Consider the following 27,326-nt stretch of genomic DNA (forward strand, 5'->3'; position numbering starts at 1 on the left):
CGAAGGTAGCGAGTTTGGCTACGACCGCCCTTTCACCTAGGAATTGGCACGTCCCTGATGTACTCTTCCTATCAACCTTGCACCCGGCATAATCGGAGTCTGAATATCCAATCAAGTCAAAGGTAGACCCCTTTGGATACCAGATCCCAAAGCAACGCGTAGCAACTAAATATCTAAGAATCCGCTTAACGGACACAAGGTGACACTCCCTTGGATCGGATTGAAATCTAGCACACATGCATACGCTAAGCATAATATCCGGTCTACTAGCACATAGATAAAGCAAGGATCCTATCATAGATCGGTATGCCTTTTGATCAACAGACTTACCTCCTTTGTTGAGGTCGACATGTCCGTTGGTGCCCATTGGTGTCTTCGCGGGCTTGGCGTCCTTCATCCCGAACCGCTTGAGCAAGTCTTGCGTGTACTTCATTTTGGGAGATGAAGGTGCCATCCTTGAGTTGCACTTGGAACCCAAGGAAGTAGTTCAACTCGCCCATCATCGACATCTCAAATTTCTGTGTCATCACCCTGCTAAACTCCTCACAATACTTTTGGTTAGTAGAACCAAATATTATGTCATCGACATAAATTTGGCACACAAATAGGTCACCATCACACGTCTTAGTGAAAAAAGTTGGATCGGCTTTCCCAACCTTGAAAGCATTAGCAATTAGGAAATCTCTAAGGCATTCATACCATGCTCTTGGGGCTTGCTTAAGTCCATAGAGCGCCTTAGAGAGCTTACACACATGGTCGGGGTATTGTTCATCCTCAAAGCTAGGGGGTTGCTCCACGTACACCTCCTCCTTGATTGGCCCGTTGAGGAAAGTGCTCTTTACATCCATTTGGAACAACCTGAAAGAGTGGTGAGCGGCATAGGCTAATAGAATTCGAATAGACTCTAGCCTAGCCATAGGAGCAAAAGTCTCCTCGAAATCCAAACCTGCGACTTGAGCATAACCTTTTGCCACAAGTCGAGCCTTGTTCCTTGTCACCACTCCGTGCTCGTCTTGCTTGTTGCGGAACACCCACTTGGTTCCCACAACGTTTTGCTTGGGACGTGGCACCAGGCTCCAAACTTCATTCCTCTTGAAATTATTGAGCTCTTCCTGCATGGCCAACACCCAGTCCGGATCTTGCAAGGCCTCTTCTACCCTGAAAGGCTCAATAGAAGAGACAAACAAGTAATGCTCACAAAAATTAGCTAATCGTGAGTGGTTACTCCCTTGCTTATATCACCCAGAATCTGATCGACGGGGTGATTCCTTTGAATTTTCGTTCGGACTTGAGTTGGAGGGGCCAGTGGTACTTCTTCCTCTATCACTTGTTCTTCTTGTGCTCCCCCTTGATCACATGCCTCTTCTTGATGAACCTGTTCATCATCTTGAGTTGGCGGTGCACCATCGTTGAGGAAGAAGGTTGATCTTGCCCTTGTTGTTCCTGTGGTCGCACATCTCCAGTTGCCATGGTGCGTATTGCAGCCGTCGGAACATCATCTTCATCTATATCATCAAGATCAACTTGCTCTCTTGGAGAGCCATTAGTCTCATCAAATACAATGTCGCTAGAGACTTCAACCAAACCCGATGATTTGTTGAAGACTCTATACGCCTTTGTATTTGAGTCATATCCTAGTAAAAACCCTTCTACAGCTTTGGGAGCAAACTTAGAATTCCTACCTTTCTTCACTAGAATGTAGCATTTGCTCCCAAATACACGAAAGTATGATACGTTGGGTTTGTTAACAATCAGAAGTTCATACGAGGTCTTCTTGAGGAGGCGATGAAGGTAGACCCGGTTTATGGCGTGGCAAGATGTGTTCACAGCTTCTGACCAAAACCGCTCGGGCGTCTTGAATTCTCCAAGCATCGTCCTCGCCATGTCTATAAGTGTCCTGTTCTTCCTCTCTACCACACCGTTTTGCTGTGGTGTGTAGGGAGCGGAGAACTCGTGCTTGATTCATTCCTCCTCAAGGTACTCCTCCACTTGTAAGTTCTTGAACTCGGATCCGTTGTTGCTTCTTATCTTTTTCACCTTGAGCTCAAATTCGTTTTGAGCTCTCCTTAGAAAGTGCTTTAAGGTCCCTTGGGTTTCTGATTTATCCTGCAAAAAGAATACCCAAGTGAAGCGGGAAAAATCATCAACAATAACAAAACCATACTTACTTCCCCCAATGCTGAGGTAGGCGACGAGTCCAAAGAGGTCCATATGAAGTAGCTCCAGAGGTCTTGATGTGGTCATCACATTCTTGCTGTGATGAGTACTTCCCACCTGTTTACCTGCTTGACAAGCTGCACAAGGTCTATCTTTTTCGAAAAATACATTGGTTAGACCTAACACATGTTCTCCCTTTAAAAGTTTATGAAGGTTCTTCATCCCAACATGTGCTAGACGGTGATGCCACAACCAGCCCATGCTAGTCTTAGCAATTAAGCATGCATCTAGAGCGGCCTCCTCTTTCGAAAAATCAACTACGTAGAGTTTGCCGTCTAGTACACCCTTAAAAGCTAATGAACCATCACTCCTTCTAAAGACATACACATCTACATTGGTAAATAGACAATTATATCCCATATTACATAGTTGACTGACAGATAATAAATTGTACCCGAGCGATTCAACTAAAAATACATTTGATATGGAATGCTCAGATGAAATGGCTATCTTTCCTAGTCCTTTAACCTTGCCTTGATTCCCATCTCCAAAGATGATCGAATCTTGGGAATCTTTGTTCTTGACATAGAAAGTGAACATCTTCTTCTCCCCCGTCATGTGGTTTGTGCATCCGCTGTCAATAATCCAGCTTGAGCCCCCGGATGCATAAACCTGCAAGGCAAATTAGGCTTGGGTTTTAGGTACCCAACTCTTGTTGGGTCTTACAAGGTTAGTTACAATAGTCTTTGGGACCCAAATGCAAGTCTTGTCTCCTTTGCATTTGGACCCCATCTTTCTAGCAACCACTTTTCCATTTTTACATGAAAGAACATACGTAGTGTTGCAAGCATGAAAGACAAACGAAGTGCACCCCGGACTCATCAGCGAGGTAGTACCCCTGGCCGTTGCACCACCAGATGCGCTACTCCACTACATACATCATGTTCGAGGACACTCACACAACGTCAGTAACGTCCATCGTCCCAGCACACAAGAATTCATGTCCGGTCGGTAGCGACTTACGTGGCAGGTTGGGCTTCAGGTGGACGATGAGCTGGACGACGTGATGGCGTCGTCGTCGGATGCGGTGTCCAGAACAACCCGAGAGTCGTTGACGTTGGCGACAACCATGAGGCCCCCCTGCTTAACGATGGACAACGCGGTGCAGCTGCTCCGGACCGCGTCCAAGCGGCGGCTTCGCGGGAGCTTGTCGTACATAGCGGCGCATGTGACCACGTAGGACTGCTTCTAGAGGTCGAACTAACAGTCGCCAAGCTTCTTCTCGTCATCGATGAGCGATGCCAACGCGAGTGCCTCCTGCTCATGGTGTTTGTTCGGGGTTTCAAGTAAGAAACATAGATTCATGCTTGGCGTTGGTTTATGAAAATGACTCACAAGTCTGATCCATGCAAAAAATATTACGAAGAAAAAATGTCACACGTGTAAAAAGGGAATTTAAGTATAAAACATTATTCAAACAAAAGAAATTGCATGTAAAGCTCTTCTTTAAATAATATTACCTCCATCCAAAAATATAATTCAAGAATCTCGGTGATACTTATCTACTACTACGCATTGTGCAAGGGTAGCAAGTGAGCCTGGTGAGAGATGTAGTAGATGTTTTTCCTGTCATAGATGCAGACATAAACACACATATGATGTAGCCGTAGCTACTCTTGGCCTTTGCTTGAGAGGTCACGGGTTCAAATCCCCTTGAGGACATATATGTTTTTTTAATTTTAGCTAGATGTGGGCTGTATGGGGGAATGAGAATGGGAATGTGCTTTGCGGGGAGGGGGGAATGAGAATGACAAAACAAAGAATGAGAATGAGAGAACATAGAATGATGATAGAACATGGAAATGACAGAACATGGGAATGAGAAACGCAGAACAAGGAATGGGAATGGTGGCAGAACGGGAATGGCAGAACAGGAATGGTGGCAGAACACGGAATGGCAGACTACTATTGCAACCTTAATAAGTAGTAGAGATATCAATTAGTTTTCTAGACATGATTAGTATTATCCATCAAATTAGTCCATATTATTTATATATATATATATATCACTTAGTTTTTCCTAAAGGATAAAATAACTAAATTAGCGTTCATGTTCTTTTTATAATTAAAATGTTAGTTTACATATTATTTTGTATATAGCTTTCTTAATAAAGAATATAGACCATGTACCTTCTAATAAAAATAAAAGAAGGTTATTCGTTCATTATCTTTTATATAAAAATCCACTTAAGGCCTATAACCTAGCTTTTCATAAAATAGGTGTTTAATAATAATGATATTTTCACATAAAACCTATTTAGACTTATATCTTAGTTTATAATAAGTAAATGTTAACAATGATTTAGATTATGTTCCACAATGCTTCAAAAATTAATAACGTGTTTCGTAGCCCATTAACCTTAGATATATAACATATATCTTTTCTAAAAGGTTAAAAAGGTTTAATATTGTTATAATGTAGTTTATCATCTTATAAACCCTTAATCTTAGACATATCACATATGACGTTTTATAAAATATTAAATCGGCGAACCTAATATTTGTATATTTCAATCAAGATATTTTTAAGCTCATGCCTTGTTTTATAAAGTATAGATCACACATTTTTGAAAAGAATACCTTCTTAGTATAACCATTACTTGCGATTTTTTAAAAAACGAATGCTCTTTTCATTAAGCTTTCTTCTAGCTTTGCGTATGGTGAATGTTATATGTTATTGAGTGGTGTTTGCTTCTTCTTGTTTGTTTGTGTGATATTCGGTGGTTGATCTAGTAGTTAAGAATCAAGATCTATTCCTATCCGTGGAAGAACCTCAAGTTTTCAATAAGCAAGGCAAGTGGACTTCTACCTCTGCATACTCTATTTGATCCAAACAATACATTTAATAAAGTTTATTCTTGTATATATATATATGCATAATTTGATGGGTTACCTATTCGGATACACATAACCTTTTCTACTGTATTCCTTTATCAAACTTGGGTATTATACTTTACCTTCGTAGCTATGCTATTGCTACAACTTAACTTTATGCAATCACTCCTGTTTATGATATTAATGTTCCAAATGGTAAGTTTACATTATTGTTGTTAATCCGATGATTAAACAAGATCATATGATTTAATTGGAACATGGAGTGACCACCCGGAAAAAACAGTGCTACCATGAGGGTGGTATGGGACGCCCTTGGCTAAATAACTAGGGAAGCCTTATGTTGGGCGCTGGTCGTGGTCGACCGGAATAGGGGCATCTGCCAAGCGCTTATAGTTTCGGCTCAGATAGATTGGATACAGACATAGTTCCCAAAGCTTTACCCTTCAGACTGGTCTATAAGTTGGTTACGTTAGGTGTGCTTTATGCAGTTTGACCATTTCTAGCATTTGCATAATGAGGACTCTAGGGAAAAGCCTCGTAGTGAGACCCTAGCCATTCACCTCGGAATTGAATACAGGTCTAGCTAACCCGGACTAGAAGGGAATCATGACTCATGGGTAAAGATGCGCCACCTCTGCAGAGTGTAAAACCGATATATCAGCCGTGCTCACGGTTATGAACAACCTGGACCCTCACATGATAATTGAACTTGAAGATGAAAATAAATTATGGTCCTTTTTGGTTCAAGTGGTTCTGAGCTGATGCTGGTGATTATTTATGTTGATAACATATATGCTGATGAATATTTCATATGCTTAATATGGGTTTGGTATATACTTATACCTAGTAATCAGGTGTTGATAATAAAATGTTGACCAACTAAAATGCCAATCACAGTAAACTTTAGCCTTACCTTGTTACCTTGCATTTCCCCCCACTTGCTGAGCCCCGACCATAAGTGAGCTCACCCTTGCTTAATTTTGATCAGAAGTTTGCAGATGATGTTATGATGCTGAGCTCCATGGATGCCAGTCTAGTGATACCCCCGGTCATCTTCCTGTGGATGGATGTCCATGTTTTGCTGTACTTTGATGAATAAAAGTTAAGACATTATGTCTGCTCGAAGTGTAATATGTTAATATAATCTTTATTTACGTTCTTATGCATTGTTCTTTTGATATATTACACTTGTGACATCAACATATGTGTGAAAATAGATCCTGGCACACATATGCTATGCATCCGGCTCTACCACCAGAAATGGGTGTGACATGTTGTTGGCCAACTATTTTAATTTATGAAAAGAACCGAGATAAGGCAACACAATTAGAATAACATGGTACTCTCTCCTTTAATAAAGAGAGAATAGATTAAAGTGAGAAGGTTACGATAATTTATAAGTTTATAATGATAGACTGAATTTTTACATCATTACACGAAAAGTTTGCTTCATTATTTGTCTTTTACTTGATTACAAACAAATAATTACAAGAGTACCTTCGAAGAGTACAAAAAATGACGAAGTGCCCAAATATTCTAAAGCTTCGAATGCTATGTAGTTCGAAGTGGCACAAGCGAGTTCTCTGAATCTCTCCGGCACGCCACTTTATATGAGCATTGTACATCTATTTATAGGGATATTCTGACGTACAACTTTATACGAAGTTATAACCCTGACCTCTAAACTTATATAAACAACTATAGAATCTATTAAGGCCATTATTGTCCTTTTCTACCGAAAGAGTGGCGCACACGTCGACAAGTCATTTATTCGTTTTCTTGCCATTCGCTTCGAGCTCGACAACATGCTTCGTCTGCACGTTTAAATCAAAGCTTCTTCTATTCTTCTTTTAACCTGACTTCGATAGACATGAATTGGTTGCTCCTAAAACAAATCATAAAGTGGTTAAAATTAATTGGTTTTGAGGACCTTTGATAAATGCTTACCACCAACATATGTTCTGTTGGTTAGGTCGATATGAATATAGAATTAATAACCAAGATTCAAATCAAATCTTCACTTAAACACAATTTTAATGAAAAGAATAAACACGATCGAGATAAGGAGGAGACACTATGCTGGAACGCGTGGCTGAAAGCTGAATAGCCGAAAGAGGGAAGTAGGAGACGTTCCAAACTCGTGCTAGTGATTTCAGAAAAAACTTATTTTACAATTTTTTTATTTGTAAAATAAGTTTTTTCCTGAATTTTCACGCGAATATGCCCCTAAGACCCTGTCCACTTGCCCTTGCCTTCTCTTGCACAGCTCCCCGCCTGGCGCCTGCCGCCTGTTGACCGGACGCGTGCGTCCGTAGCGTGGCGCACGTACGGAGTACTCGCAGCGACCCCACCCGAAACGAGCCAAAAAGAACCACACCGCACAAGTGCCAAGTGCCAACACCGCCGGAAACCACCTCGTGCTGGCCCATCCCGACATCCCGTCCCGTGCTCCCCTCCCCTCCTCTCGACCACCTCCTCGTCGTCTTCCTCGCCCCCTCCGCCACCTCCGCCCCGGCCTCTCCGCTCCCACCCCCGCGGAAACCCTAACTCCCTCTTGGCACAGGAGGCCTATGACGGAGATTCGCCGCGCGCAAGGAGGGAGTGGATTCGCGACTGCGCAGCCGCTGCCGTCGTCCTAGGGCGCGTCGAGCACTGCCACCCCATTGACGGGCCCATCCCCACGACATCCGCCATGTTCGAGGGCCACGTATGATCTCTTACCCTTCCTCCATGTTTTCCCATTCCTTCAGCACCTTTGATCGTGACCATTTTTGATGCGCGATATGGAGGAAGGCCGCGTGATTGCCTAGTGGACCGATGTGTTGGTTTAGTCGTGGCGTTGTTCTGTCCGGGTTACCAAATCTCTGTGCAGATCATGTTCGTATTTGGGGATAGTTTGGAGGGTTAGAATTCGGTGCGTTGATGATTGACCCTTGGTCGTTTGCGTTATGATCTTCCCTTGAGGAAGAATTGCATGTTGATTTATGGAGGAGCCTCTAAACGGGCAAGTTGTGGACTTTTGGTGCTTATGTATACGTTTGTTCACAATTTTATAGTTCGACTGAATTCCAACTATTGAGGAATCTGTTTACTTTGGTTGAGCAAAATGCCTTATTTCATTTGGCCTACGATCATTTAAGTAGCTCATGACACATTGTCTGTGATGGTTGCATATGGTGATCTGGCAGCAATGTGAAAGTTCATAGCTGCGGCATTTCTTTCTTTTTAAATTGAAATCTCCTAGCCCCTGTTACCTCCCGACAATATGCACTTGTTGCCCTTTAAATTTGGATATTCTTCTTTCGTGATTGCATCTTATTCTCACCAGTGAATGCAGTTTTGAGCATCCACACTATTATGGTGAGAGCTATGTTTTGTGCCATCCTACTGCACTGCTTGGGATTTCATTGTGTCTTTTCTTTTGCGTCATTATGTAAGAAACAATCATGCTGGTAAATAGTGGAGTCGTGAGTAATTCATGAGGTTTTACAGCAACTTTGCTCATTCATGGCAATAGACACGTACCACTTAAATGGTGAATCATGTTATGCACTCTTTCGCTATCTATAATTTCATATCGAATTTCTATTTTTTGTTTTCCTTTTTTTGACTCTTTCATCATTCATCATTTGTGTTAAGTTCTGAGCCATGACATAGTTGTAACTTTTTTCTACAGGTGCTGTATCTGCTACGCAAATATTTGGGTGAATATGTTGAAGGGCTTTCTGTTGAAGCTCTCAGAATAAGTGTATGGAAAGGTATATTTCTTTCATAATAATGTTCTTTTCTATTGCTTAACCTTCATCTCCTGCAATCCGATTCCAATTATTTCATGTTGTTATATATGCTTTCTATTCTGCTGTTGTTTGACCAAGCACACTCTTTCCTTATTTAGACAAAAAAATATCAAATCTCAACTTTATTGTATTGTTTATTTGATACTACCCTGAAGTTAGATGAAGTGAACAAGTTGTAACTTCTTTGTTGTATGAAGTGGGAATGTGGGATAGGTGTTATAAAGCTTGCCGATTACGTGCATACAGAGAAACAGTCTTATTCAGGAACTCGAGGATTGCCTCCCACATTTTACTCATGTACATCCCTTGCTTGGCTCTAAGTTGAGTCATATAATGGATTACTGCTCTCCTGCGCTTTCGAAAAAAAAATAATGGATTACTGGATTCTCAGGCCTGATTTGGCCATGCAGTGTCTCTGTCACTCTTGCATGTATGCTCATGGATCCTGTTTCTAGAGATGAAATACCCAATGGTGTTCTATCTCCATCTTGCTTTTTTAACCGTAATTTTGAGAAATCACCAAAATGTTTTCCCTCTAACAGTAATTGTAGAGCTTAGTAAGATTTACAACTTTGTAGCTTTAAAGTTTTTTGATTTGAAATTATTTAGAGTGCCAAAAATTATTTTTAAATCCTTGATTTCAAAATTCAAAATTTAGAATTTTGAAACGACCATGGATGATGATATGGTCTATGCAAAAGTTGCAGTTATCAATGATGTATAACTTCGTAGTCGATAATTTTTTTATCTGTAATCATTTCATTTAGAGTCCTAAATATTTGTTTTGTTTTCTTAGATTTGGAAATTCAATTTTTAGAAATTTTAAATGGCTTCAGTTTAGCCATAGAATAGTATAGATCGTGTCAACATCTGAAGCTGTTTAAAAATTCTAAATTTTGAAATCTAAGAAAAGAAAACGAAGATTTAGAATCAATTTAAGAAAACAAAAATGTATATTTAGAATTCCAAATGACTTAAGGTAAAAAATTTATGAACTGCAAAATTATACTACCACTTTTGTATGGACCACATCTAAGGCTGTTTGAAAATTCTAAATTTTGATTTCCAAAATCTGAAAATTTTAAAAGATTTTTTGCATTATAAATAATTTCAAATAAAAACTTGTCAACTAAGAAGTTGTACATCTCATTGAGCTCTAGCATTTTTGATATATAATTCCATCTTTATTCGACTTCATTCAAAAGTTATGAATCTTTTTAGATAATAACAATTAAGGGTTGCTTGCGCGTTCGAGAAAAAAAAGGGTTGTGGTATAATAGTCATGCACATAACGGTCAACTATATTTTCTCACTCTCATCCACTTCTTAAAATTATCATTTTAGCAGTCAAAGTGTCGAAGAGTCAATTGCTATGGTTGAAGAGCGTCCTCTAGCAAAGACAACATTGAGTAATGTTCATAAGCGAACACTAACATTGAACGATATCGTATATCAAATTTAGCCTAATATTTACCACTTGAAAGTTTCAGCAGTAACAGTACTGCTCATGTAGATTTTACATTTTGTAATTTGTGTACTAAATTACCTGGCCTTCAGCTTCAAAAAATATTACCTGGCTTTCATTTTCTTCTGTTAAGGTGACGTTGTTCTAAAAGACTTAAAACTTAAGGCTGAAGCCCTGAATTCTCTCGGGTTTCCAGTGACAGTGAAAGCTGGGTTTGTTGGCACCATAACATTAAAGGTACATTTCTTATTGCACCATATATGATTGTTTCTGTTTTCAGTTTTGTGGTTGCATTCTTACATCACAATATCTAACATTGTGTAAACAGTTGCTTACTAAAGCTGTTATCATGTAGCTTGTTTCTGAGTGAGTTGTATTTTGAAAGGGTAGTTTACTTCTTTCAGCATGGCAATATATTATCATGAGGAATACTACTATCATATTATTCGTTACATGTATGCACAAGATCCATCTGGATAAGAATCACTTAAATATGCATTCCTCTAATACGCATACCGCCGCCAGCAGTCACCATTTATCTTATTTTATCCCATTGTGAGCAGTTCAGCACTTCTTGTTGCCTGTTGGCCTTTGTTGTCTAGTTTTGTTTGTGGATTTGAAATGCTAATATTTGATGCTCTGATAGGTCCCATGGAAGTGCCTTGGTAAAGAACCAGTTATTGTCCTCATTGATCGTCTATTTGTTCTTGCTCATCCTGCTCCTGATGGACAGACTCTCAAGGTATTTATTTATTAATAGTATTTTAGATCGAAGTGGGAACAATGTTTCTATGAATGACACTATTTCTTCTGGTTTCTGATTATATTTTTGTATCTCACCGTTCTTTTCAATTTCAGGAAGAAGATAGACAAAAACTTTTTGAAGCCAAGCTTCAGCAGATTGAGGTTTGCTTTCCTGCTATCTTACCATTGCTTGTACATTTGTTCAATGACTTTAGGACCAGTCTTGGTGTCCGCACGACTCCCCCTGTGACTGCGGGCGGGTATTTTTTTTCTCGAACGCGCAGGAGAACTGCACATCATTATATTGAAAGAGAGAAAGGTCCAAAGTGGACCAAAGTACAATGCCATAACAGGCAAAAAAAAAAACAAAAACAAAATGAAAAGCAGTACAGCATCATGCACTAGGAATAGCCCTGACCCTAGCAAATGCAGCCAGAAGGCCAAGACTCTCGAGCTGCTTCGCACCAGCCATACACCAGCACTCCACCTCATCCAAGAAAAGCCTCTGAATGATGCTCAAGGAAGGGTTGACACCATCAAATACCGCCTTATTGCCATGTAGCCATAAACACCAGGCCCCCAGGATAATGAGACTATGAATACCTTTTCTGATTTGTTTGGGAACTCTCCTTTGCACCTTGTCCCACCAATCCACAAAAGAGCCCGCCTCTCTAGTAGGCGTAAGATGGCCCATCCTCAAAGCTGAAAATATAATATGCCAAAATTGTCTAGCTCTAGCAAAACTGCACGAGCACAAAAGGTGCAAGATAGTTTCCTGCTCTTGATCACATAATGGACAAACCACCGGATGCGGTAGTCCTTTCCTCTGAAGTCTATCAGGACTGCGGGCGGGTATTAGACTATGTATAGTTGTATATGCTCGTCCAAGCCTATCCGGCTACCTGTACTTCATGCCTATCCGGCTATATATATGAAATGTCACACTCTATCTCGTGTGTGAGGTGTTTTCCCTATCTCTCTAGTCTCTACACTTGTTCTCTTCTTTGACAGCCATGAGTCAATATTTTGATACTATTATGACGTGAACAAATCTATTCAAAATGACTTCACATTTGGGCTTGTATTACTCTGAGTTGTTTTATGTGTAAATAGGCATCTGTACTGAAAATTTCCATATTCTGTGGTATTCCCTTTTAGCAGTGTGCATTCTATTAAGATTGCTTTGAGTTAGCATAGGGTTGAGATACTCTTAATAAAATAACCTTTTTTTTGAGGGATACCTTGGCACTATGTGATCTAATACCATGTACTTGATCGTTCTATCTACTCCATTTGCTTCGACTTATCTTCTGTTCCATCTGAACTCGTTGATTCCCAGTTTGCCACCAAACTAACTTCAGGTCCACTTTTATGACTGCCATTGAACTACCTTTCTCTTTTTGTTATGACGTGCTGGAAGCTGGATATAATCAGTGATGCAGTGATTCTTTTTCCCAGCAGTTCTGTAGTGTTCTGTTGAGTTACGGTTTAATGGCGTGAAGTGGTGGGGGCAGCTGCACTTCTGTCTGCTGTTATTTTTTAGCTTTTTCTCAGTTCTGGTTGACCTGTTGTCAGAATATCTGTCTTTTTTCTGACAAATTGTATGCACACAACTTTAAGGCCTCTTTTCTTTGTTCTGCAGGCTGCGGAGGCAGCTACTCTTGAAGCAACAAATAGGAACTCAAGAGGAGGGCCTGTATGGTGTTCTTATCCTATTCTCATTGCTTTGTGTTTTTGCACTTCTTTGTTACTCCCTTTGTTACATCTATAAGTCGTTTTAGTTTTGTCCTTAGTCAAATTTATCTAACTCTGGCCAAGTTCATGCAAAAAAATATATTAACTATAAAATTAAATAAATGCGGCATCAAGACATATTTCATGGTGGATTTAATTAAACTAATTTAATTTTGTTGATGTTCTTGCTTTTTTTTCTATAAATTTGGCCAAAGTTATGGATTTGTGACTTAAGAAAATCCTAAAATGACTTACATTGGATTGAAGGCAGTTTTTGTCTTAACTTTCTTTTTTGATCTGGACAGCATGTGAGCCCCCCCACTTGTCCTAATTTTCTTAGTGTGCCATATTCAATCAATGAGTTCCTATATAACATAAAGGGAACTTATCAAAGAACATTCTCTTATGAATTTTAGATAGTTGATGAGCGACTATGCTGGAGCCTGTAGCTCCTTAAGCAGAGAGATACATCAGCATGAATAGATAAACATTTGACACCAATAGCCATTTGTAAATTTATATGGCTATGAAGGCTTGGATTCTCTTGAAGCATATTGATCATTGATGGGACATGTAATTGTTTGTAAAGTGCTGGGCTTCATAATTGTTTCTAATTAGAAAGTGATGGTGGTAAACCTCCATACTAAAGTATAGTTTCATTTCTAACCACACAACATTAGTGTTGGTAAATTGTGAATTTTAAATCTCAACTGGGTATATTAGCTTATCATAGATTCTCTTAATCTCTTCCCTATCAACTGTGTTTACCTATATAATCTGTTCCTATTATTCCCGGCATGTTTTAGGCACCAGGTGGAAATTCATGGTTATACAATTTAATATCTACAATTATTGGTAATCTTAAAGTCACCATCAGTAATGTACACATAAGATATGAAGATTCTGTCAGGTTTGTTAGAGCACTTGCATATCTGTTTTAAATTCTCTTTTCCTCTGTTCATTCTATAACATTTTCTTGATTTTTTTCCTAGCAATTCTGGGCACCCATTTGCGTCTGGTTTCACGTTATCAAAACTTGCAGCCGTTACAGTGGATGAGGATGGTAATGAAACATTTGATGCAGGTGTAGCCCTAGATAAGCTACGAAAGGTTAGAACATATTCATGTTTTGTGACTATTAACCTTTGATGTCAGAAGCATTACTTATTTTTGGGCATTGTCGTATTGATGGGATTTGACATTGAATTCCATGCCTGAACCCTAGCTACATAGCATAGTGGTAGTAGTAGTTATGGAACTAGTAATCAGCATCTTATCTGCTTGACATTGGTATATTTTATAGTATCTACTCCCTACGTTTTATACTGAACATAATGACATGTGACATTATAAGAAGTGTGGGTTGGTCTCTATGATGACTGAAATTCTTCTATACATCCTTGTATACTGTTATTCAAATTATTTATCACTCTGGTGAACGTTGGAACAAAATCTAGTTGGTTTTCACTATCATTTGCTTTTATGTATGCTTCTGATCCATTTGCCTTTTTTTCTTGGGTGGTTTGTTACTGCAATACTTGAGGCTAGCAAGTGGTACTATTATTTTTCTTTGATTCTTTTTACATACTGTATCAAACATTGAGTAATTTTGATTATCAATAGTAACATTCCTCTTTGATGATCTGCTTTTGTTTTATTATTGTTATAATCCAGATGATTATTCTGTTATGTTGACTATTTTTCATTGTTGTTGTCATTGTTTAGTCTGTTGAACTGCATAGGCTGGGCATCTACCATGACTCAGACAGTAATCCTTGGAAGCTTAATAAAAATTGGGAAGCTCTAAATCGTACCGAATGGAGTGAGGTTGTTATCATGTCAGTCACAGTACCTTTGCTTTTGTACCTGTTTGCTACTTATTCTTGGATGATCTGTAACAGATATTTCAAGATGGCATTGAAGATGGCTCTCAAAGTTCCATCTGGGCAGTAAATCGGAACTACTTGGTCTCGCCTATAAATGGAACCCTTAAATATAAACGACTTGGGAAGAATGAAAGAGGGGATCCAGATACCCCATTGGAGAAAGCCTCACTTGTCCTCAGTGATGTTTCTTTAACTGTAACTGAGGTACCCCATTGCTCTGCTTCTTTAGTATGTTCAGTTATTGTGTTCATGCTTGCAGTGCCTTGCTTACTTCTCTTTGCAATTACATATGCCAGGCACAGTATTATGATGGCATTAAACTGTTGGAAGCATTTTCGAGGTTTAGAACACGTGTTGATGTGTCTCATTTACGGCCTGTTGTGCCTGTAAAGGAGGATCGTCGTGCTTGGTGGCGTTATGCTGTGCTGGCTGGTCTGCGACAAAGGAAACTATGGTAATACTTATCTTATTAATTCTCTTGTTTTTCCGTCTCAAATTTTCAAATAGAGCAGTCTCAGATTTAGGAAACTAGATCAGGCGGCGCCCCTTCGGGCGCCCTATCCAAGTTGGGAAAAACATAAATAAGCAACTATACATGCTATATTCAAATTAATTAGAGGATGATTGAATCTTCAACAAAACAGTTTAGTCTAGAGAGGAAGAAAGCAAAAAGCGTGTATACCTCATCATACTTAGGTATAATAAAGTTCCTATCTATGCCATCTATCTTTAGGATCTTCTGAACTGATTCAATAAATAGCAGGGGTTCAACGAATACAAATGAAGCTAAGCATCGTCCCTGCCAAATCTGCAATAAAATGCTAATAGAAACAATTAAGAGCTAACATGCACCACGCTATCCAGAAGCATTGTGAGCACTTTGAATAGACTGAACTACATAGGCTTAGTGTGGCATCGACAGAACCATCCTCATTAGGCTTAGATGCGGCATCAATAGAACCACCCTCATCAGCCTTAGATGCAACATCAACAGAAACACCCATATGTAGTACACAAAAGGTTAATCATAAATTAAAGGGTAAAATAAAAATTAATTTGCAAGTATGGCAACACTTTGAAGCAGCATATTTCAGTTCAGCTAGGATTAAAAAGCAAACCATACACAAAATGATTAGGAAGCAAATGTTCTACTCTACACCAAATTACTAACCGAAACCATGTAACACTTAGACTGTAAGTGGAACATCGCCATATCGGGTTCCAAAGATCGGCCAGATCTTTATTACTTTTCTATCTGTTGTTTCATCATATCTTATCTGGGTATCATTCTTTACCTCCTAGGCCACATATCATTTATCATCAGCTCTCTCTTTTTTCCTGTGAGGTTCTCTGCCTTTAAAAGTTAACATCTGTGTGGGGTCATGTTTATTCATTCAGACCAGGCACTGCAATGAGACTCTATTTGCAACATGAGCTACAAAATAAAGATAATCCAATCTAACTAATGCCCCCAACCTTCCAATGCTAGTGGAGAATATGAATAAACTGTAAATGTAATGGAGGAAATCATGAATTTCAGACAAGTAGGAGTAAGTGTCACAATTATATTCGCATAAAATGTATTCCATTAGGCTCTCCTTATCCATGCAAACCTGAAAACCAATAAATCGTTTAGCCTTGTGTAAGCACACAGAATTGAAGAATCTAACTGCACACGATATGGAAGCATTCATTTGGTGGACATCATAGTTCGTATTCAATGCCATTGGAACCTGTAAAAGTGGGTTGGACCAGCGCGATTCTACCTGACATGTGACCTAGATCCAGACAAACCTATACGCAGTACAGGTGCCAAGAAACACACATTTCTCGACGAACACAACCCTAAATGGCGTGGCTAACAAACCCACGCCCAGCGAAGCATTCTACCCCGCGAGCCATTCAAGACGAAGAGAGCAAATATGCTGCACAGTCTAATCCCTATCCGAACCAAAGGACGTAGAAGGCCCGAATTGGGACGACGAAGGATGGATACCTAGAGCAGGAGATTGAGCTGGGAGAGGAGGTCGAGGGAGAGGTCGGGGAGGAGGGAGAGCAGTGCGTTGAGCGCCGTCTCCACTCTCCATGGTGGCATCCGCCGGCCGCCGCATCAGATCCATCGTCGCCTCCATGTGAACGGCTCTCTGCTCGCCTTATTTTTTCTCCCTGTCCACCACACTCCTCTTCTAGATCTCTCATTTCTTCCCTTCTCCTGCTGCTGCTGCTACGACACGCCGGTCCCCGAGAGCGGGCACACGGAGGCAAGCGAGGAGCGCCTGCAGTGTCCTCATGAGCACATCCTCCTCGGCGGCGGGCATAGCCCTAGCCTCGAAGCGGTAGCTGGCGACGACATCGATGACCTCGTAGCCGAGCGCGGCATCCGGGGGCGTGGGGCCCGGGAGGGACACGACCTCATGGAGCGCGGCAAGCGAGCCAGAGGAGACGGTGGCGCCGGCGTCCTCAGAGCGGATGTCGTTGAGGAAGGGCTGTAGTGAGGCGGTTGCCGAGGGGAGGGGGAGAAGACGAGGCGGCGGAGCGCACAAAAGGAGGTGGATGGGCCAGCCAGCCAGCTAGGTGCGTGACGAGAGAGAGATGATGTTTGGAGGGGACGGACTCAGCGGGAATTGATAAAAAGTTCGGGTCCGTGGCCCATACACGCGTCAAACGTGTGATGGCTGGAGGCCCGTGAAGCGCGGAGGAGAGCCGAAACCCGAGCGTCTTTTAAGACCTTAGATCACAGAAGGCACTAAGGTTTTCAATTGAGGCTTGCATCAAGTTTCGTCTTCCTTATTTATTTTGTTCTCATCCACAACATCAAGCCATGGATCATCTAAACCAAAAGGTACCTTGCAATTCAGGCTCATCAAGAGAGATGTTAGTCGCACATTTGGAGATGCCATCTACTGCATACAAGCAAAGCATGAACAACAATAACCAGGAAGGGGAAGTGGGGAACAAAGAAAAGCGAGCAACAAGAACTGCAGAAATATAGTAGATAGAGAATGGGAAAGGCCGGAAGGGGATGAACTCACGGGAGGTCGCTAGGTTCAAGATGAATCACCAACAAAGTTGTTGAATCGTCCTCTCTGACTCATTCCTCTCTCCTGTGCATTGGGTGCTGGCTGTGACCATGGTGGACTGTCAGCTCCCTGATGCGGCGGATTGACAGCATGACAAGGGAGGCAGCGTGCAGTGTGGTCGTGCGGTGGTAGGAGGCGACACACAATGTGGGCTTGTGGGGTCGGGGTCTGAGTATTGGGAGAAAAGGGGCATGCTCAGGTGTTGCTGCGCTGGGCTGTATCCAGTAGGCGCGGTATGTATCTGCCCACATACTGAATATTGTAGAAATTGAGCAAAAAACGTATACTTGAAGGATATGTATCGGTGGCGTATCGACGACATATCTGTATCGTGTCGATACGTGACACCCCCCTCCTTGATGTATATCCATGCATCATAATCCTTGAGGAAGATGTTATCATGATCTAGTTCTAATTTCTGTGCATTTGCTATCACACTCAGAGTCAGCCATTCCTCGTTGGTCATCACATCAGCAAGTGTCTCCTCTGTCATCACAAATCCGACATCGAGTTCTCTGTTGCCACCAAAATCTCAGTATCAAGGTTCATGCCCAGTGCCTTCGGATCTGATTGGTCAATGTTTGCACCATGGTTTTTAAAACAGTATGGCGAGGCAAGGCGTTGGACTGCCGCCTGGATGCCTAGGCGAGCAAGGCGCCTAGGCTTTGGACCATTGCCTGCACGCCTAGGCGACACCTTTAAAACAGTGGTTTGCGCTGCTTTTCTATCGATAACTTGCTGTGAACTGCAAGAATGCTTCTCGGCTTCTCGCTATTTCCTCTGAGCAAAAACACCACAAAGCTTGGCACTGCAAGCAGCCTTAATCCCTTGAGAGCCTCCAAATAGGTGCCTGGTTGAGGGGCCATTGTCAAAAGGTGCTCCTTCCAGAGCCACCCCTATCACTTTGATTCTTATCTTTGGTTCATTTGTATGCTGCTACTGTGCCTTCACCTCTGTTTGTCCATGAGGCACCTGGTTGTTTACATGAGGTGGAATTTCCATTTCACGTCCATGAAAATGGTGGTGTGTAAGGATGCTCTATCACAGGGTTTGGTTGACATCATTGCTGGTTCTTAGTTTTTACCAAGGTTTTAAATTCGTCCGACTAATCGCGATTAGTCATGATTAGTTGGCCTTATCTCTAGTCCGAGCTCGATTAGGGTCTCCGACTCGACTAGAGCGACTAGATAGCGATTAGTCGTCCTAGTCGCCGACTAATCGCGATTAGTCGTCCGACTAGGGGTTATGGTCGACTAGTTATGCATGTTTTGGGCCACTAATCCGACCTCTATTATGTGGGTTGGCCCACCATCTGTACACAACACAAATGCTGTTTTGCCCTATGCCCTTGCTTGTACCAATACGGTACGCACTGTTGCGCGTGCGCTCTTCCCCAGCTCAGCCACCCCTTCTCTAGAGTCGCGGCCCCTTACCCATCGTTGCCGCTCTCCTCTCCTGCTGCCCTGTTGTGCTTTGGTGGCCCTCTACTCGAGCAGCAGCTACGCTCCCTCCATCTCGTGGCGGCTCTAGTCTGCAGAGTCCCCCCTCCAGCGCGCTCCCGTCCTCTTCTGTTGTCTGTTCAGCGGCTGAACAGGCGAGTAGGCGACCACTCCTCTGTTTAGAATTCAGAGATTGAGAAGAGGACCTCTTCAGACGGTAATTGTTCTGATATTTTGGTTGTTCAGTGTTCTTCGTTCACTAACTGAGCAGTATTGTGCCCGCCTTGGCCTCCTCTTGAGTTGTGCTTCACTTGATTGTTATGCCACTACATATGAGAATAGGAGGCGACGTAATAATGTTGAAGTCATCTTCCTAGAATCTGTGTTGCCCCAGCCCTAGAACAATGGCAGTAGTCAATGGTTGAGTTTCACATGGTAAATGTTTGGGATCTGAAAGCATCTACGTGTACCGCCTTTGTTGGTAGCCAATGGTCGTAGCTGTAATGCCACATTTGTTGGGGTCTGGATCCGGGCATGGTTTGTGGCTGGCTGTAGTCATTTGTTTCTCTGTGTCATGTTGGTTGCATAAGGGTTGTTTTTAGACATCTTTTAGTGCTAGCTTTGGTCATGCAAGGAGGTTTTGGTCATAAGGTCGTGTAAGGTTGGTCATGGGCCTGTTTGTTTCAGTTTTTTTTCTGACGAGCTTCTCTGAGAATCTAGTTGTGGGGAGAATCTGATTATCGTGGAGATTACATGTGGAGGAAGATGAAGGGGTCCATAGGGTTTAGAATATAGAAAGTGACAAATTCCTACTATCACGATGACTCGATCCATTCTATGTTCACGCTGATTTTGGACGGTTTTTGTGATATCCTGACCCCGGTGGATGGTGATATCCTAGCCCAAGGCTTAATAGAATTAATAGTATACTCATTCCAACAAGGTGCATCTTCTTTTTCGGAAGCCTATCTCAAAAGAACCTCTGGGTTACGCGTGCTTGGCTTAGAGCAATTTTGGGATGGGTGACCGACCGAGGAGTTTTCTCGGGTGCACCTGAGTTAGGACAAAGTGCGCACAAAAGACTCGTGTTGGTCTGTGGGAATGGCCTATTGATTCTAGAGGGCTGCCAGGAGTAAGTACCGCCTGTCCGTGTGTGGACGGGGTGTTACAGTTTTCACCAAAGTGATTCTCACAAAAATGGTCTGAAAAGGTGGGCATTTGGTAGTCGGTCACCAAAGTGATTGGATCGATATATCTTGAATATTATGCAACTAGTTACTCAAACTATGCTTTGATGTTTACTATTTATATATTTCTTAGTTTTTTTTATCATTTCAAATGCTTGCTAGTGATGTTTATTTGCCATTTCGTTTTCAGCTATTGGTTTTCATGGGAGAGAACTAGACGCCTCTGCCAGCTTCGACGCCGTTATGTTCAATTGTATGCCACCCTTTTGCAACAAGCAGCAAAAGTTGACATTTCTGAAATTCGAGAGATAGAGAAAATTCTAGACATGAAGGTCATAATACTTTGGAGGTGTGTTACTGCAATGTGTCCTAGGGTTGTTTTTGTCTTCATCTGGGTTGCTCTTCATCTTTTATTGCATTATCCATACTTCCAGGTTGCTGGGTCATGCTAAGGTTGAAACAGTGAAATCAAAGGGGACACTATATAGAAAAGGGGCCTCAAAGAAAAGATGGTGGCCTTTTGCATGGTTTGTAAACCTACTGATCACAAATGGTGCTAATTTTTTTATGAAGTGCTTCTTGTTTCTTATTTCTAGATACTGGATATTATTAAAAACTAGACCTTTTCATCTCTGTATGTATCTTATTTATGGGATGAGTTTAGAATTCTTTCTGTGCTAGTTGCTCTTCTCAATCTCTTTCACATGTTGAATTTTTTTATCGAACGCGCAGGAGAACTGCGCATCTTATATATTAAGAAAAGGAGAAAAAGGTCTAAAATAGACCCAGAACAAGTTGCCAATAAAAAGGCCTAGACAGAAAAAGAAGAAGAAAAAAAAACAAGCTGCACAAACTGCAAAACAGCACAGAGGGGTACCAAACAACCCCCAGCCCCACCAAGGACCTAAGGCCACAACCTTTTCACATGTTGAATTGATTTGATCATTTTAACCTACCTTATGATCCTTGTTTGTAGAGATTCGTACCCTGATTTTTTCATTAGTTGCATATGGTAACACTAACGATACATAAATATTCACTTAATTTTGCAAACCCAGCTGTTCTTGGGGCTTCCTGGCACCAGAATACTGTGGTGCTGGATTAGTAATCCTTGTGTTGATGATTCCTTGTGTCTGGGTTTTCAAAAGCATACTCTGAAACATACATGTTCCTAAAATATTTGTTTTGCTCAAGAGTTCTACTCATTTCTTTTCTAGTACTTTGGCAGTTACTAACCTTATGTAGGTACATATGATTAGTGTCAAGTACTTTGAAAATTAGATATACTGTCTATAATACTAGGATAATTGAGTGGAATCAGCTTATCGGTATACTGATTATAGCAGTGTGCTCGGTTTTCCTTTGCTGGTTCGCATTTGAATCGTTGTACAGCTTTATTGCAATGCTTAGGGGTGTCTTCACCCTGTTCTTGAGGCTGTTTTGGGTTTCCATGGTCATGAGTATAGCTGTTCATACTATCGTTGTATTTCTAGCTATCCTTTAGTGTGTGTGGGTTCGTGTGGCATTGTATGAGGTTTTTATCCTCACCTTTCCTTCTTAATATAATGATACGTAGCTCTTCTGCGTTTTCGAAAAAAAACTGTGAAATTATACTGGCAAATAGAAACCCTTGGTAGGAATGGCATTGGATGGCTGTATACCTGCAAAACTGTACACAATCAATATTGCATTTGTTAATTGGTTGGATGATAATTTCACAAGCCAAAAGTTTGTTGATTGGGGGATAAATACATGTTTCAAATTGAATTTACTTTTATTAGATGAATGAACTTTTCAGTTCCAATTATGCTTCTTTCTATCCTAGCTCAAGTCCCTTTCTTCTCTTCGGTTGAAGGAACACGACTGGTTTACCTTCTGAGGAAGCTACACACCCAGAATCACAGTTAGATGAAGAGGAACAACTGACTAAAGAAGAGTGGCAGGCTATTAATAAGCTGTTGAGTTACCAACCAGATGAAGATATGTCTTTTCCCCTTGAGAAGGTTTCCCCAAATGTGATTCAATTTATGATGGATGTATCCATTGGCCAGGCTGGTGCAAGGATCATCAATATTGATGGAACTGAGGTTTTATGTGGTAGATTTCATCAGCTTCAGGTTGTCACTAAGTTGTATCCGAAGAGCACATGTTGTGATGTGACATTGAAATATTGTGGTCTATCATCTCCAGAAGGTTCTCTTGCTCAGGTTAGTGAATATGAATGAATTTATTAATTTATGGATTTGAAGTTGTATGTCAATCTGGTTTGATCTGAAATATGTTGGTCCATCTGAGCTAGCCTTTTCTGTACTACAATCAAGGTTTTCAAGTCGATAAGTCGAGTCGAGTCGACAAGGTACCGACTTGGTGACTAGTCGATAAGTCAGTTGACTAGTCGTCGACTTGCCAATATAGTGGTTGTTTTGCCTATATAATGGCTTCATATAGACAATATAGCATTTATATATGAAGAAAGAGCATGTTTTACCTCATTTGAAGCCTGAAATTGAACGAAACTGAAATAAACAGCAAGTCTTACCTCATTTGAAGCCTCAAACTGAACCAAATCAGCCACATAAGTGATAAGTCATAAACTCATAAGTCATAACAGCCATATAGTTCAAATTGGAAAACAAATAACAAGAAAATATAGTTTAAACTTGAAAGGAAATAAGCTCCATTAGATAGCTAAGCTGCTGCTGCAGCTAGATAGTAGATACCCTAAATATCTCCCAATTCAAGATCATCCATTGCATTTTCCCCCAAATCAAGAAAATATGTTGTGTAATGGGTCTTTGGGCTGAACTGGGGCACAAGTCGGCTGACTTGCCAGACCAAGTCGACGAGTAGTCGACTGAGAATTTCCAGTCGTTGACAAGTCGCCCGACTTGCCAGAAAAGTCGAGCCGGCTCCCCAAGTCGAGCTCCCAGGACCGACTGGACGACTAGTCGACGACTTGAAAACAGGGACTACAATATGAAATCACAAGTTAATATGCTCAGGCGAACCTTATCCATGTGATAAGATGCATTTAATAGACCATCATGGTCTTGTTTCTGCCTTCCTCATTCCTTGAACAATTAATAACACTAATAGTCTAATACCACCAATGTTTTGTAATTGCAATCATCTCACCTAACAAAAAATCTGCATTGCCTGTGCACAGTTGTAATTTTGAAACTGACTATCAGTTTGTTTGATGGGAATAGCCAGAACCGGTAATACTGTTTTACAACTGCAGCATTGAGTAAGCAGACCATTCTAATAGGAAACTGTAGTTGAACCAGTTAGTTTCTTTTTTTTCCTCGAACACACAAGAGAGCTGCGTACTTTATATTAAGAAGGAAAAAAGGACCAAATTAGGCCATTACAAGCTGCCTAAGCGGTCTAGCTAAGCTAGGTTACATGACAGAAAAACAAGGAACTTGACTACACAGCCAAGGTGCCCTACAGCCAAATATCCTTTAGACCAGCAGCCCCAGCCAAGCACCACAGCCTGACATCCTCTTTTATATCTTCAATGATGTTAGGAACACTTGGTCGAGCCCCATCAAGCACAAAAGCATTTCTATGCTTCCAAATCCACCAAGCAGTGAGTGCCACCAAGGAGTTGAAATCCTTCTACCAGTTAGTTTCTAATAAACGATTTGAACAGAGCCAGCGCCTGAAACCATTAAAACATTTTTTTTAATGTTTTTATGAAAATAAGTTACATGCTCCCATATTGAGGTTCAAGGGCCCAAACCAATCCATGTTACCATTCTACTGGTGGTGGCTGTGTTAGATGCAAGGGATCGTTTGATTCATGCCACCTTTACCACGATTAACCTTAAACACATGCAGCTTACTAGACCATTTGTGGCAGCCAAAATGATTGCCATGACTATGTCATTGTATTTTGCATGGAAAATGTTAATTTGCATGCCATTCTATATTTTTCTTGTTGCTTTCATTTTTTTAATAGCTGCTTTTGTCCCTTATTTGCAGAGTGTCGTTAGCGAGGGAAAGAGTCATGCTCTTGATGTTAGTTTTGTACGAGCACCAATTGGTATGGACCTTGATTGGCAGCTCATTGCGAAGATATCACCATGCCATGTTACGGTACTTATCTAAGCCTGCATGTTTCTAGTACTTGCACGGTTCTTATTTTTCGTTCTTTGAGTAGGTTTATTCTTTTAATCTCTCCACCAACAATTTCCGTTGACAAAATCGATTATTTTGTATTCTTCATTGTAGATTAGTGCCAGTAGTTGCCCCAGCAAATATCGATTGAGAAAAATGAAGTGTTTTTATTTAAGTTTTATGGATGCGAGAACAGAAAGATATCTCCGAAAGCATTAGGGCGTGTTTGAATGCACTAGAGCTATAATACAACTGATCACCTTTTAAACCACAAATGACGTTTCTCTGATTTCAAGGGCATTGTATACAGACGAGAGGGTATTAGAGTACAACTAGTGGATGAAGACGCCATTGGGCTAGCTAATGACGTCCACTCAAGTAAAACATCGCACATCATTATGCCACATCGTATCTCAAAATAAAATAAAGACCATGGGAAATTTAGCCAAATTGCACGAGAGAACTGTCCAAACATAGGTTAAGGCTGTAAGGCACCTTTTTTTCTACCAAACAGTTGCTAACAAGTAGGAATATAAAGAATTCAAAACAATAGATCAACTTTTAAACTAAAAATGACGTTTCCCTGATGTCAAGGGCATTGTATTCGCACGAGAGGGTATTAGAGTACAACTAGTGGATGAAGACGTTATTGGGCTAGCTAATCACATTTTGTGATACCAGGTTTCCTATAATCCTCTCTACTCAAGGCATACCTAGACGGTGTTTATAGTTAGTGGCTAAAATTAGTTGGAGACATCCAAACACTCTAGCTAATAGTTCAACTATTAGCTATTTTTAGTAAATTAGTTAATAATTAGCTAGCTATTTGTAGCTTGCTAATTCTACTTGCAAATTTTTAGCCAACTAACCATTAGCTCTAGTGCATTCAAACACACCCTTAGTAATGGCCCTGCACTATTCCATTCAGTCACACATAAGTATCAATCTGGACAGCAATGCAGACACCATGACACTGTTTTGTCAGTTAATTAATAGTATAATACATATGCAAAATATAGCGAAGTTATAATATTTTGGAACTGTTTTTGAACATCATGAATCTAGTGAAGCTATTCTCATTTCTTTTGGAATATTCAAAGAGATAAGAATTATCAACGTTTAAACTTGTTGACTGAATACGTCCTATAACAACACTTATTTGTTACTAGAGATCACTTTGCAAACGAATTAAACTTTGGTGGATTTATGCCTGAAACTGGGAACACGGTTCAAAATGCTCACTTCTAATGTTTACTGGGTTGGATTGCAACTAGAGGAAGAGATAGGAGCTGGAGAGGGAATTCTTAAATCTGGTCCAGCTCTGAAGCAAGTAGCTCACCTGTCACTGCATATAGTCATACATATTTGTAGTAAATATGTTGTTTTTGTAGAACTGACCTTGCTACTGCTGTTCCAGCTACTAGCAAAATTCAACTTGATGACTACCTGCCAGGTTCAGACAGCTGCCTTGACTTACCAAGGAAATAAGACAGCTGATGTTGCCTACTTACTAGAAAGGGAAACTGACCTATATGTCACCCATTAGCTTACTAGAAAGGGAATAGAATTCTTGGCTGATTCTGGTAAAAAAAGTGGACTGAGGAGTGAGGACACCACGCCTCCATGGTTTTTCTCCACTAGTATCGGCATAATAGATGCTAAGCTTATCATTCCCATGTTTATGAAATCTAGTTGTGGTAGAAAGCCAACTTTGATTCAAAGTGAGGTTGAGATGCCTTCGTTAGAATATCTGAGATTAGTGCTGACGTTGGTCCCCTGATCCTTGTTTTTTAGGCTGATCTTGAACATTACAATCCTCACAGTAAGCCCATGGAAACAAATTCGCCCTAATGCCTTCGTTATAATGTCTGCGATAGGTGCTTACAAAATCAATAAAGATGCTACCATTCTCTGAGTACTCATGGATGAATTAGTACCGAATGTCGATATGTTTGCTTCGCCCATGCTATATCCATCTTCAGCTTCACAGTGGCGTAGATCACCCATTAACTATACCTGCCATATGACTTAGCTTGCCACCATGGTTGCCGTGACATACCCTGCTTTGACAGGAAGACATTTCTTCATGGGGGTGTAGTAGCAACCGTGTCAACTAGATGGCTTGGCTTGGTTGCTTCACAGGAAGACAATGACAATGCCTTGCCTTGATTAGACTAGAGCCGAGGAAGAACGGAGCCCCTGATGTGCTATTCTTCATGCCGATGTCACCGACGAGGTGATCTGAGTAGTTGACCATGATGTACTAAAGTAATAGGTTTTGACGTAGTGGGCACTAAACTAGAAAAAGGCAAATGCATGTGTTTGCTAAGCTGACAGACATGACACAAGGACCACACTGCTTTATTACGTGTTACTGACATGTTTTGAAGAGAAGCCATGGAGGGGCTCGGATGACCCATATGATGATGCCATAAGGTGGACGAGACAAGGATGCTGCAACTAGCGACAACGGATGGCAAAGCTGGTGAGATGGTGTAGTAGTCTCTGATGCTATTGCAGCGAAGGATCACATGTTCCGTCGATGGGTCCTTGACAGAAAAGCTGAAAGTGTCAAATTCAATGGAACAATTATTATCACATGTAAATTGACGAACAAGTAGAATAAAAGGAAGTGCCGGCTGTGGGAAGAATGGATGTTCCACAAATGATAATAGGAATGGAGTGACCATTGCTCACAATGATAGATGAATAAGGAGGGAGGCAAGTGAGTACTGTATTGTGGGAGGATGAGATATGGGATGTAGCACTAGTGTAGAGCACTCCATGGGTTACTGTGAAGGGCCACTTGGTTCTAGGTAG

The 27,326-nt window shown here is 40.9% G+C and overlaps 1 protein-coding gene across 1 annotated transcript in view; it reads left to right on the forward strand.

The window, feature by feature from the left end:
- The first annotated feature begins 7,435 nt into the window (after positions 1-7,435).
- Positions 7,436-27,326, forward strand: part of LOC103654673 (uncharacterized) — a 118,262-nt gene continuing 98,371 nt past the window's right edge. The window contains exons 1-15 of the mRNA XM_020552861.2: positions 7,436-7,759; positions 8,729-8,810; positions 10,448-10,551; positions 10,961-11,056; positions 11,173-11,220; positions 12,701-12,754; positions 13,599-13,702; positions 13,785-13,902; positions 14,518-14,619; positions 14,694-14,882; positions 14,975-15,132; positions 20,575-20,733; positions 20,819-20,911; positions 22,240-22,591; positions 24,372-24,485. Of these exons, the coding sequence (XP_020408450.1) occupies positions 7,745-7,759; positions 8,729-8,810; positions 10,448-10,551; positions 10,961-11,056; positions 11,173-11,220; positions 12,701-12,754; positions 13,599-13,702; positions 13,785-13,902; positions 14,518-14,619; positions 14,694-14,882; positions 14,975-15,132; positions 20,575-20,733; positions 20,819-20,911; positions 22,240-22,591; positions 24,372-24,485 (1,788 nt within the window). The 5' untranslated portion in view covers positions 7,436-7,744. The remainder of the gene's footprint in view (positions 7,760-8,728; positions 8,811-10,447; positions 10,552-10,960; positions 11,057-11,172; positions 11,221-12,700; positions 12,755-13,598; positions 13,703-13,784; positions 13,903-14,517; positions 14,620-14,693; positions 14,883-14,974; positions 15,133-20,574; positions 20,734-20,818; positions 20,912-22,239; positions 22,592-24,371; positions 24,486-27,326) is intronic.

This window comes from Zea mays, chromosome 4 (assembly GCF_902167145.1).
Source record: "Zea mays cultivar B73 chromosome 4, Zm-B73-REFERENCE-NAM-5.0, whole genome shotgun sequence".
NCBI lineage: Eukaryota > Viridiplantae > Streptophyta > Magnoliopsida > Poales > Poaceae > Zea > Zea mays.